The sequence below is a fragment of the Monodelphis domestica genome, chromosome 2, assembly GCF_027887165.1.
Source record: "Monodelphis domestica isolate mMonDom1 chromosome 2, mMonDom1.pri, whole genome shotgun sequence".
In the NCBI taxonomy this organism is placed as follows: Eukaryota; Metazoa; Chordata; class Mammalia; order Didelphimorphia; family Didelphidae; genus Monodelphis; species Monodelphis domestica.
The window spans coordinates 496,428,377-496,440,689 of record NC_077228.1 but is presented as its reverse complement, the minus strand read 5'-3'; the positions used below and the strand labels follow the sequence as shown (position 1 = coordinate 496,440,689).

General features: G+C 38.7%; 1 protein-coding gene across 4 annotated transcripts in view; it reads right to left on the bottom strand.

Annotated features, from left to right (window-relative positions):
- Positions 1 to 657: 657 nt before the first annotated feature.
- The window catches only part of PRUNE1 (prune exopolyphosphatase 1), a 67,228-nt gene continuing 55,572 nt past the window's right edge, over positions 658 to 12,313 (bottom strand). For all 4 annotated transcript variants that reach the window (XM_007485403.3, XM_007485404.3, XM_007485401.3 and 1 more), the window contains 2 exons: positions 7,077 to 7,235; positions 658 to 3,058 (listed from right to left, as the gene is read on the bottom strand). In XM_007485403.3, the coding sequence (XP_007485465.2) occupies positions 2,624 to 3,058; positions 7,077 to 7,235 (594 nt within the window). In that variant the 3' untranslated portion in view covers positions 658 to 2,623. The remainder of the gene's footprint in view (positions 3,059 to 7,076; positions 7,236 to 12,313) is intronic.

Below are 12,313 nucleotides of genomic sequence, written 5' to 3'. Positions count from 1 at the left end.
GAGGATGCTCTGGTTTCTAGACTAGATTTTTGTGGGATAGGTACATTTGGAGTAGAATGAAAGAGAAAGGGAGTGAGGAACTGGTCTTTCTCCTTTCTCACCTAGCCTCTTGGCCCTCTGGAGGTGCTTGAGAAAAAGCAAGTACTTCTTTCCCTCAATTTCCTCAGTCTCACAACTGATTCCATTCTTGGCAGCCTTCCTAGGTTGAGTAAGGCTGAATAGAATTGGGAAGGTTGATGGTCTCTATTAACAGAAAGGTTCTTGAAGATAACATTGTTTATTTCAGGAAGAAATAAGTATAAGACCTGGTAGGAACAAAACCATTGACCATCCATATTAATAGCAGAGCTGGAGGGGGACAACTAGGTACTTCGGTAGATAGAGACCCAGGGTTGGAGACAGGAGGTCTTGGGTTCAAATATGACCTAGGTCACTTCCTAGTTGTATGGCCCTGTGCAAGTCACTTTCACTTGCCCCTCTTGTATAGCTCTTACCACTCTTGTGTCTTGGAACCAATACAAAGGATTAATTTTAAGACAGAAGGATAAAGATTTAAAAAAAAAAGGGCAAGACGAGGGAAAAGGGCAAGGTTCACAGAGGGAAAGTACAAGGAGGGAATGCAAAAGTTTATTTTTTAAAAAAGACAAAACGCCACAGGACAGGAAAAATGCATTTAATGCTTTAACAAAGTGCAAAAGAAAACTTCCCACAATTACAAAACACAAATTCCTTTGGTTCAGTGATTATGCCATTGCTTTTTATCTTTCACATGGCTGCATACATCTTTCAAAGAAACAATTTCCCTATACACACACACATTCATTCTCTCTGGGGGATCATGTCATGCCAAAGGGTAGGAAATACCTAAATACTTGGCAAAGTTAATGGTAGCACCCTCTATGGTCATCTGGGAACAAAGGGAAGTGGAAGGGGGAAGCAGGCCTATTTGAGAGGTATAGGACAACACTAAAGGAGAAGGACAGAAGGCTGAATCAAACACATGCGAGTAAGTGGAAGGCTGCTCCTGGTTTAAACCACTAAGGTATGGTATGATTCATGTATTTGTATATGCTACATGAGGCTAAGTCCTTTGGCCAAATTTCTCACACACTCAAGCATACTCTCTCTCTCTCTCTCTCTCTCTCTCTCTCTCTCTCTCTCTCTCTCTCTCTCTCTCTCTCTCTCTCTCTCTCTCACTCTCTCTCTCACTCTCTCACACACACACACACACAAAACACACACACACACACACACACACACACACATCCCATAGGACCTTGCTGGACCAGGAAGTTGGGGAGTGGGAGAAATATTCCCACCTCACATCCTTGAGGGAAAATTGATGGAGAAAGAAGAAAAATAGAGGGAGAGACAAATGAAAGGCTTGCAGTTGGAAGAAACCTTAGGGACCATTCAGTAAAGATTAATTCATTTTATATAGGAGGAAATAGAAGCTCAATAAGGTTAACTGACACCCACAGTCACAAACAGTTAAGACCTAGGTTTTCTTTCTCTTTTTAAATCTTTTGTCACCGGATAGAAGTGTAGTGGGATATATTCAGAAATGTAAATACAAATTCCGATGGAAATACAAAAGGCATCAATAAAAATCCAAAGTCAAAAGAAATCAAGTCTCCTTACTTTTAGCAATTCTTTCCACAAAACCAATAGTCCTCCTAAACGAACATTAAGAGGTAATACTGGCAAAGAGGAAAGAAACAGAAAAGAAACTCATGGTAGAAGAGAGAAACCAGAGACATAGAAACAGACAGAGAGAAAGAGAACAGACCACTGCTTCAATTTGACTGTTTTGAGAGAAAAGTACCTTTCCAAGAGTGACAGTGATTTACTATTAGCTCTCAAACTCTCAAAGATGTGATCAGTCATTCATGTTTAAGAACCCCAGGGGACCAGAAAAACCCCAAAGCCTGGTAACCTGCTCATAAAGTGGGACTAAATATCTGGCCTTCAGCATGATCCTTTGCAATGTTGGAGAGTCCAAAACCAGTTTTAGGAACCAGCTGTATGGAAATTTAACTTTGCATTAATACTATCACCTCAATAGTGGCCGAAAGAAAAATCATGTCCTAGTTATCATAAACAGGCTGAAAACTGGGTGAGTTTCCAAAGCTATCTCTACTCTGCCCAGCATTGAATATGCAGTCAAATGCTTGGGGAACAAGTAGATTTACCCCTAAGTTTCATGGGAGGTACCTTAGTCTTTGTTCAGATAAGGGCTGAGAGCACTGCTAGAGTTTCCCTGGTACTATTTGCCTTTTCCATTCTATTCAGGAGACTCTGTGTGTGTGTGTGTGTGTGTGTGTGTGTGTGTGTAAGTAAGATGCTAAACCCCTGTGTTTTAAGAGTGAGGTCAGTGCAGATTTCCAGAATTAATAAAAAAAATTGGCTGATTGGTGGGAAAGGTAGAAAACCATCCCTACAGCCATCACATCTCCTTTCACTTCTACCTCCTTCCACATCTATGTGAATTAGTGTACCTGGGTCCTGGAGCAATGAAGAGAATTATGAAAATTCCCTAAACATTTCAAATCATGCATTCAAGCTAGGTTGGGCACCATCTCCTACTATGTTCTGAAAATTTCCCCCATTCTCACCCTGTAAGTCACTTCTTCTTTTGGGGAGGACTGGTAGAGGAACGTGCTATTGTGATCTGGCTACATTTTTCAAAAATAGCCTCAGCTGAGAGTTTAGGTAGTCCCCGATCCAGAGGGCACTCATCTACTAAGCTGTTCATGGGTGTAGGGGGCAGCACAGGTTCCTCCTCATCTCGACTCATTTCAGGAATCAGAGGATTAATGGTTTTGTCCAGTTCATCATCCATCTGTTCTTGGGAGCAGTCTTCTGACCCAGGCTTTCCTGAAGGCGTCCTCATGGCACCAGGATTCCCCCCCCATAGGGCATCTCTGAGGATAGGGAGAACTTTCTTCCTGGAAGCAAGAGTGTTTCCTTGAAGATAGGCCCTGAGGTTGGGGTGAGGGGTTGGGGCTGGAGTCAGGTTCAGAGGTGGACAGTGGGAATATTCCAAGGCTTCACAGATCTAGGAAAGAAGAGATAAGAATGAAGGTAAAAGAAGTTGAGACATAAAATAGTCTCATCCTAAAGGCAAAGAGGGTAATCTCATGCTTGAGATTTTACCCCTATCCCTGAGCTGTGGAGACAGAAGCACTTACCTGGAGGATAAAGGGAAAACAGTAGAGCTGGAATGAACAATTAAATTCAAAGTAGGAAATAACAGAATCAGCAATAGTAAAGGGAATGAAGAATGTTTTCTGTTTTCCCTAAAATGTTCCCTTTCCTCTGCCTCCTAAGACTGAATCAAATTGTCTAGCCTGGGGAAGCTGCAGATAGTGTAGAGAAAAGAAGAGGACAGGAGGGACACAACTTATTTAAGTGAACAAAAGTATCTGGTTATAATTGGATCAGTTCTTAACATCTTACATGGTCCTAAGAATCCCTTTCCCTTCTGTCCAGCTTTAAATTTTTCCCTGAGTTAATTAGTAACCATCAAAAGTTGTGAAAAGGGGAGGTGGGGCCAGATGGTTAAGAAGATTGGGAAAAGGGCCAAATCCACCCTCTCATAATCCTTTCTATAAGAATATCACCCAATAATTCATAACCCAATTAATTCTTTCATGGTGAATCACCTGAATTTTATAGGGAATAGAACAGAATAGAATCAGGTATAGAAACGAACAGATGAGATATTTTGGGGCACATAAATAAAAGATGAGTAGTTAAATAAAGAGTACATAACCTGATTATTCATTTTGAATAGCTCCATTCAAACAGATTTAAAGTTCCTTAAAGGTAGAGACTATGATTCTTGTTTCTATTGTGGTAAGATTAAAATTCTCTGGAGAATGTATATTAGTTTATAATTATTTACTAAATAATGAAAGCGAGTTGGAGAGAGAAAAGGCACAGAATCATAGGGCTGGCTACGAAGCTAAACAGAGCTCATATTGCTCACTGCAAGTCCCTGTTCACCCCAGCTACTTCCTAGAAAAGGGCACTTGCTGCCTCTCCAGGAAAGAGAGAGCATGATGCTTCTTCAATCCCTAACATACCCCTGGTGATGCCACTTTTTCTGAGTCTTCTTGGTTGGACAAACTTGACCTTAGTTTGGGTCAGAGGTATCTTCTGGATGCCAGGAGTCATGTGGGACAAAGAGGCAAATGTCTTCCAGGATGCCAGGGTGATCATGTGATAATGAGGTTAATTACTTTTCTCTGGTTTTACTCAAAACTTAATGATTGGTAATCAGTAGTACTAGCTAATAAAAATAAGAGCCTCATCAGTAGATAGACGTATTGGACTAGTCATACAACATCTGCAAAATGTCAGTATCAAGCTGTTGCTTCAAAACCAAAATGGTGGACTGAAGTGAAGTGGAAGTAGGATCAGTGTAGTAGACGTACAATTAGGAATGTTGAGCTAATGATTACTTGTAGGCTGTGGAAGCCTGTGGCTATGAAGAAGGTTGAACCAATAATGCCATCTGAGATGGTGAATGGGGCTTCATAATATTCTGTAGCTTGTAAAATGGTGAAATATAAGCCTAGTAGAATGGTGACAGTAAGTGCCTGTATTATGTTTTCATTTTCCTTCTATTAGGGTGTGATGGGCTCATGTGATGGAGACTCCTGAGGCAGGAAGGACAGATGTATTTAATAGGAGGACTTCTAGGGAGTTGAGTGGGTGAATTCCTGTTGGATCCAGGTCAGCAGCCTCCTAATTCAGGCGTGGGTGCTAGGCTAAAGTGATAAAATGCTCAGAAGAAGCTGATGAAGAACACATCTGACAGAATAAACAGGATTATTCCCTATGGTAGGCTTTTTTGGTCTATGGGGTGTGATGTCCTTGGAATGTTTCTTCTCATCCAATGTCCTGTCATCGCTGGTACGTTGTCAGGAGTGTAGAGATGAGTCCAGTAGTCAGGAGAGGTGAGGCATTGAAATGGAATCGTGTAGTAAGGCTTGAGGTTAAGAGTAGTGCTGAAAGTCTCCTGTTAGTGGTCATACGGTTGGTGGGTCATTAAGAATTAAGTAGATAGAGGCTTACTAGTAGTATGAAAACATAAGCTTGAATTATGGCTATCCAAAGTTCAAGAATTGTCAGGAGGAATAGGACAGCGAATGTCATGGTTGAGATGGGTTATACTGATTGAAGAGAGCAGGAGTTGCTGAGCCAATTGGGTGAATAAGTAAATCAGTGTCTTGTGTCATATTGGCTCTAAGTCTAATTCCGGAGGTTGGACGAATAGACTAATCGTTGATAATAAGTATTGGGATTAGAGGGGTGGGAGTGCCTTGAGGTAGAAAGTGTGCTAAAGATATTTTTGGTTTATTTTGGAATCCAGTGATGACTGTTCCTGCTCATAGTGGGATAACTATTTCAAAATTTATGGACAGTTGTGTGTGGTAGTGAAGGAGTACAGGAGGCCTAGGAGGTGAGTAAAGGCAATGAAGAGAACTAGAGATATTAGTACTGGAACTCAAGTTTGACCCTGCTTGTTTGTATTGTCATTATTTGTTTGGTAATTAAGCAGATTAGTCAGATTTGTAGAATTTGAATGTGGTTTGGCAATAATTATTTAGGGGATGTTAGCATGAAACATGGGAATAAAATGATGATGGGTAGTTGTAATACCTAAAATTGTAGGTGTGATAAATGGGGCAAATACGTTTTCATTCTTTTTCTTCTCAAGGTAGTGCTTTTTTTTTTAGGGGTTTTATTTGTTCTGTCCAAGGAACAACTGAAAGTGCAGAATAGGGAGATAATTATTAATACGATGGTTCAGGATCATGTGGAAGTATCTAGTTGTGGCATAGTTTTTGAGGAGATATTATTTCTCATTTATATTTTAAAGTATTATGTTAGTTTACTAAAAAATGACTGCATAATGGAAGACTATTTTTCTAAGTATCTTAGTGTAGTTATTTCAAGTATGATAAGTATGAAGCTGTGGTTAGATTTATGTGGTTAGTGATTTGGTTTAGTTGGCCAGGAATTTCTATTGCTTTTAAGCCTAATGAAGGAAATGCTCATATAAGTAGAACATCTTCTAATAAGATGACCATATGGATTGGGAGTTCTACTGGTAGAACTACCCAATGTCTACTTCTAGAAGTCAAAGTTGGCCTGGGTTAAGGTCTTGAGTGGGAATTATGTATGAATTAAATGTGAGGTCTTCATAGTTGGTGTATTCATAACTTTGACATCATTGGTGGCCTATGGCTTTGATGGTTAAATATGGATTATAAATTTCGGGGGGGGGGAGGAAAGAGGGGAGGGAAAGAAAATGAATCATATAAACATGGAAAAATATTTAAAAATAAAAAAATAATTTTAAATAAATAAATTTCATCCATTATAGAAAGGATTCATAACAATGGTAGAGCAATTAAGATAAGAATGATGACTCGAAAGATGGTTCAGATTGTTTCTACTTCTTGAGCATCCACTGTACTAGTATGAGTGAGTTTTGTTTTAACTATAAGAACAATAATATGTAACACTAAGGACCTAATTTGGAACACACAATCATTAATGTGTGATCATGAAAATGAGTTCTTCTATAATAGGGGATGTGGCATCTTGGAAGCCTGGATAAGGTATATAAGACATATAGGTTTTAAACCAATGTTTAAACCATAGGTTTAACTATGGCAAAGTTATGTAATGATTTTACTAATATCTTACGAGAAAGTTATAAAGGTTATGGGGTTGACTTGAAATCAATCTTAGGTGGTTCAATGAGGCATCCTCAGCCTCAATCTTAACCCAATCAAAGGATGGGGGCTGATTGGAAACCCAATTCACTAGAGAAATCTCCCCAAGACTGATCTTAGAGTACCAAGAAAAAGGGGTACAAACTGCTCTCCTGCCATCAACAGCCAGGGCAAGGTTATAAACTCCACAACATTCTAAACAAAAAAAATCAGGATCTACATTGAGATGGTGGTATGGAACCAACTCAGGATGGAGAAGGGCTCCAAAAAGAGTTCTTAACCCTATGGTTTGACAGACATAGGTGGGAAGGACTAAAGACTCACTGTATTCTGGAGGTCCACACTAGGACAGAAAACCACCAGATGCCGAACTGGCTCATTATGAGGGTTGAAAGTGATAGTCATAGCAACAAGGGCATCATAGCCATGAGCTTGACAGAAGGAGTCTAACTCTGCTGTGAGGTTGGATCTCTGAAGGAAAACCTGGAAAAGAAAAGAAGGGAAGGGAGTTATAAGAACTACATGAAGACACTTATTAATAAAAGCTTTTACTATGGGCTTGTTTTCAAGTTATACACTAATGTGCAAAGGAAATACTTACTGTGCACAAGTACTTACTGAGGGCTCACTATGTGTCTTACATATAATCATACATATAATGTCATGTGAAATGTAATTGAGGACACAAAATAAAAGAATTTCTGTCTGTAAGAATCTTTTAAAATCTTAACCACAGCTGCTCATCTTCTAGGTGTTTATTATATACAAGTAGAGAAATAATCATGCACACAAAGTGAAGGGCAGACATAGACAAAAGAAATATTTTCCCACATATCTCCTGCCAATTCATGCTCTTCATTAACATTCAAAAAGTTTTAAAAATTAAAACTCAAGTTGTACTACAAGTGAACAAATAAAAATGGAATAAAGATTCAAATAAAACCACATTATCTGAATATTCAAAGTAAATATAACTATAACAATGTAATACTATTTCTCCATTTGATCTCTTTTGTGTATATATACTTGAAAGTTTTGTTTTGTTTTTTTAAACCCTCACCTTCTGTCTTAGAATCAAAACCATGTATTGATTTCCAAGGCAGAAGCTTGGTAAGGGTTACAGAATTGTGGTTAAGTGACTTTCCCAGGGTCATACAGCTAGGAAGTATCTGAGACTAAATTTGCACCCAAGGACCTTCTGTCTCAGGTATACTTAAAGTTTTGCTGCTGTTATTTTTTACATAGTTTTAGTCAATGTGTACTTTGTTTTTATAATTCTTTGCATCAATTATTTTCACATTTTCTTGGTATTCCTTATATCAATGTAATTCTTGATATTTTTAATTATATAATAGATTAAAATACCACATTTTCACTGTTCAGTCATTCCACTGTTGTTGGATATCCCTCAATTAATGGCATAAAACAAACCATGAGGAATCACTTTAAGAAGGCTGCCCAGGTATCTGAGGGTCCTTTGTCCTACACCCAACACCAGGAAGGCCCAACTATTCTATGAACAGAGGACTACATGGAAGGGAAATATAATGTAGTCACATAACTGATCCTCTTCCACAGTTCTCTTGAACTTGGTTCATCTATGAACCACTGGAGATCTTTTGGAACCCCTGTTCCATTGTTAATAAACTCTTCTACATGCTTAAACTTAAAAAAAAAAATAGCCTACCTCTTCACTTAAATGGAAATCTAGGTTTCTCCTAAAGACACTATAAGTCTTACAGTAACATTGTCTCTTCTGGTGGTCATTCCTTCTCCTACTCATCCAAACCACAAGGCTAGGAAGAAACCTTGTGTCCCTCATGACCACTTCTGGATTATTATCCTATCACCATCTCTCAATGATCTTTTTTTCTTTGGAGGTCTGTGAAAGCAGTTACTACCACTGAAGCCTGGACTCAACTCTTCACTTGCTGCCCTGCTATCATGGAAACACTTCCACCCTAAGGCTCTTCACTTCTAGTAGATGACTTCCTCCTCAGGAACAAATATATTAGGAAGGACCCCAGATAGTCCCACCTGAATTCACTCTCTATAGACCTCATCTTCTCATCTGCTAGCTTACTCCCAGGAATGAGTCCTACTCTTTAGATCCTCTTCATGTGTTGTCTTCTAAGATCCTTCAGGGTAGGGATTGTCATATTTGCTTGTTTTTTTTTGTTTTTGTTTTTAATAACTCTAGGGCTTAGCACAGTGCCTAGCATATAGTAAGTGCTTAATAAATGGTCTGTTTCTTCTATGCCTCTGTGGGTCTGTCTAGCTATTTATCCACATCTACTTCTATCCATCCATCATTTAGGACCTCCAGGTCATTCTTTCAATCTTTTCAATTAATATTTTATTGGTCTCTCTCTTACTATCATCCAATATTTATGATGAGAACTCCTTTAATAGCTTGATAAAACAATTACTCTATGCTACCTAAGCTGTACCCACAAAATGTTTAGACCTTACCATCTTGCAGAAATATCACAATCTTGAAATTCACCTTCCAACCAAAATTGCAGTTATTAGTACTGTCTCCTCAATTTTTCTTCTGCTAAACATATTTATGCATAAGTTATAGAGCTCAGCAAATAATCAGCTTCTTAAAGGTCAGGACGATTTCATTTTTTTATTTCTATCCCCAATACTTAGCAAAGTGCCTGGCATGTAGTAAGGACTTGATAAATATCAGTCAAATTGACTTGAACCTCTTCTCTTTCTGCCTCAAGGAACAGTGAAGGGGGCAGTTAGGCTATAACTCAGACTGAGTGAAGGAGATAAGATAAGATAAAACATTTCCATAAAATAAGTATGGAAAGGTAGGCAGGAGCCCAGATTGAGAAGGTTTAGCAGCTGGATTAAGGAATTTATATTCTCTCCCAAGAGTCAGAGTGAGTCATTAAAGATTTCTGAGCAGGGCATAATGACAAGGTCAGACTTATTGTCAATCAACTGGAAGAAGGAAATTCCATCCTGATTCTATTCCTGCCTTTTCTCTAAGACCTGGCTCTGGAAGTCTTTCTCTTCTAACTTTCTCAAGAATTTTCAATTTCTGGGGAGCAGCTGGGTAGTTCAGTGGATTGAGAGTCAGGCCTAGAGACGGGAGGTCCTAGGTTCAAATTTGGTCTCAGACACTTCCCAGCTGTGTGACCCTGGGCAAGTCACTTAACCCTCATTGCCTAGCCCTTACCACTCTTCTGCCTTGGAACTAATACACAGTACTGATTCCAAGATGGAAGGTAAGGCTTTAAAAAAAAAAAGAGAAATTTTAACTTCCTTCTTACATCTGGTACCTTCCCATCTACCTACAAGTACTTTTAGGGTTCCCCAATTTAAAAAGTCTGCATTTTTTTGATCATCTAAATCACTTAGCTCCTCTCCCATTTTCCTTCTCTTCACTGATGAATAAACCCCTTAAAATGTGGGTGTTTTTAAGGGTCTAACCCTTCTCATCCCTTGTACCTCGTCCTGTAATTTAAGTAAGTTCTATAGCTTCAAGTACTTCCATTATGCAGATGATGCCCAAAACACTTTCCTGACTTTTCTTCTAAGCTCCAACTGCCACTGCGACACCTCCACTAGAGATCCACTCATACTTCCAATTTAATATGTCCAGATCAAGTTCTATATTTCCCTCTCAACTAATTTCTCTGATTATATAATTTGTTATGTAGATGCCACCACAATTCAATTAGGCTTCCACATTCATATTCTTTGAGTGATCTTTTTGAATCTTTTCTCTCCCCTTTGGCTTATGTAGGAAGGCCCTCAAGTTTCACATGATTACTTAAGATAACAAATATTAAATATAGGCCCAGCTTTATTTAATCCAATAAAACATAAAAAAGATAAGCCTACTTTCCTTCTCTCTCTTCTAGACTACACCTTCCCCCAGAATCTAGCTAGCTAGTCCTGTTGATAGTCCTACACTAGGAATGAGACTGTCCTGGGAGAAGATAGCAATTCTCTCCACTAGTGAGTCCCATCTATACTGTCCTTCAATCTCAACAGTGCTACAATTAAGTTGAGACTCTATTCCTTTCCCATCTGTCAAGATGTCATTGTCAACTATGAAAATAATCTCTTCCCTATAAGTTTAGAGCTATGTTTCTCTTTAAGACAACCTAAGGCCACATTTTAGCTTTTTTTGGGGGGGCTGCTATATCACACTGTTGGCTAGTAGCATAATGAAACCTTGAGATCTTTTTTCCAAATGCTGACTAACCCTACCCTTCCATTTTATATTAATATCAATTTTTTTTACTCCCAATATAATAAGACTTTTACATTTGCCACCGCCCCTTTTTTTAACTCTTATATTCTGCCTTAGAATCAATACTAAGTATTGTTTCCAAGGCAGAAAAGTGGTAAGGGGTATATGAGGGAAAGACCAGAAGCAATGGAAAAAATTGAATTTGAAGAACTGACTCAGAAGAAGAGGAAATGGAATGGTATGAAACTTTTCAGTCAAGCTCAAAAAGGCAGCAGTTGGGAAACCAGGGGTTCTTTCCTCCTTGAGCTGGGAAGAGAGGGAACTACTCTTTGCTGTGAAGATACCCATTTTCTTAATCCTTTTGCCTGAGCCATAGAAGATCTTATTTTTCAACTGGTGACACCTTTTAGGATAAAGATTTTTTTCCCTTAGTGGAACTTCAGAGCTTATCCTGAAGACTCACTGGTTCAGACCTGCAAGATTTGTATAGGAAATAGCTAGGGATTTCCTTTTCCCTCTGTCTTCATTACTCTTCAACCCTTTATATCTAAATAAATAGACATCTTGATTTTAATAGAGACTTCAATCAGATCCAATGTGTTAGGAGGGAAACTTCAAAGAACATCATTTCAAGAAGGAGGGCTGAGGGGAAATTTTACTTACCCTTTTAGTCCAGTCAGAACTGACTCCATTTGTTAACAGCCCAACTTGGGGGAAGGGGAGGAAGGAAGTGGTGTTACTTTATATTTATTCCCCAAGTAGCTGGCAACTTTTGGCTCCTTCTCAATTTCCCCAATTGAGTTGGAGTTAAGTGACCTGCCCAGGATCACACAGCTAGGAAGTGTCTGAGACCAGATTTGAACCCAGGACCTCCTTTTTCAAAGACTGGCTCTCTATCCACTGAGCCACTTGCTCTCGATAATTTTCCACTTTTAGATTATTCACTAATCAATACCTTTTCTAATATATTCTAATATTTTCCTAGGAATAAATTACTGATCCATAGTTTGCAGACTTTATTCATTTCTCGTTTTTGAAAATTAGGACATTCTCCCTTTTCCACTCCTGTGATACTGTAACTAGTCTTTATGACCTTTTAATTATCTTTAAAAGTGGACTGGTAATTATACTTGCCATTTCTTTTAGTACCCAGGATTGTAGTTTACCTGAGTCAGTTGTCTTGAATTCATCTAGAGCAGCTAAGTGATCTCTTACTACCTAATTGCTTATAATAGGAACAAGATCCTTATACTCGAAAACCTTGCATTTCTCATCAGTTAGCACTAGCTAAATATCAACTGCAAAACCTGCAGTTTCAGCATTAGTCAAGCATGAATTGCAGATA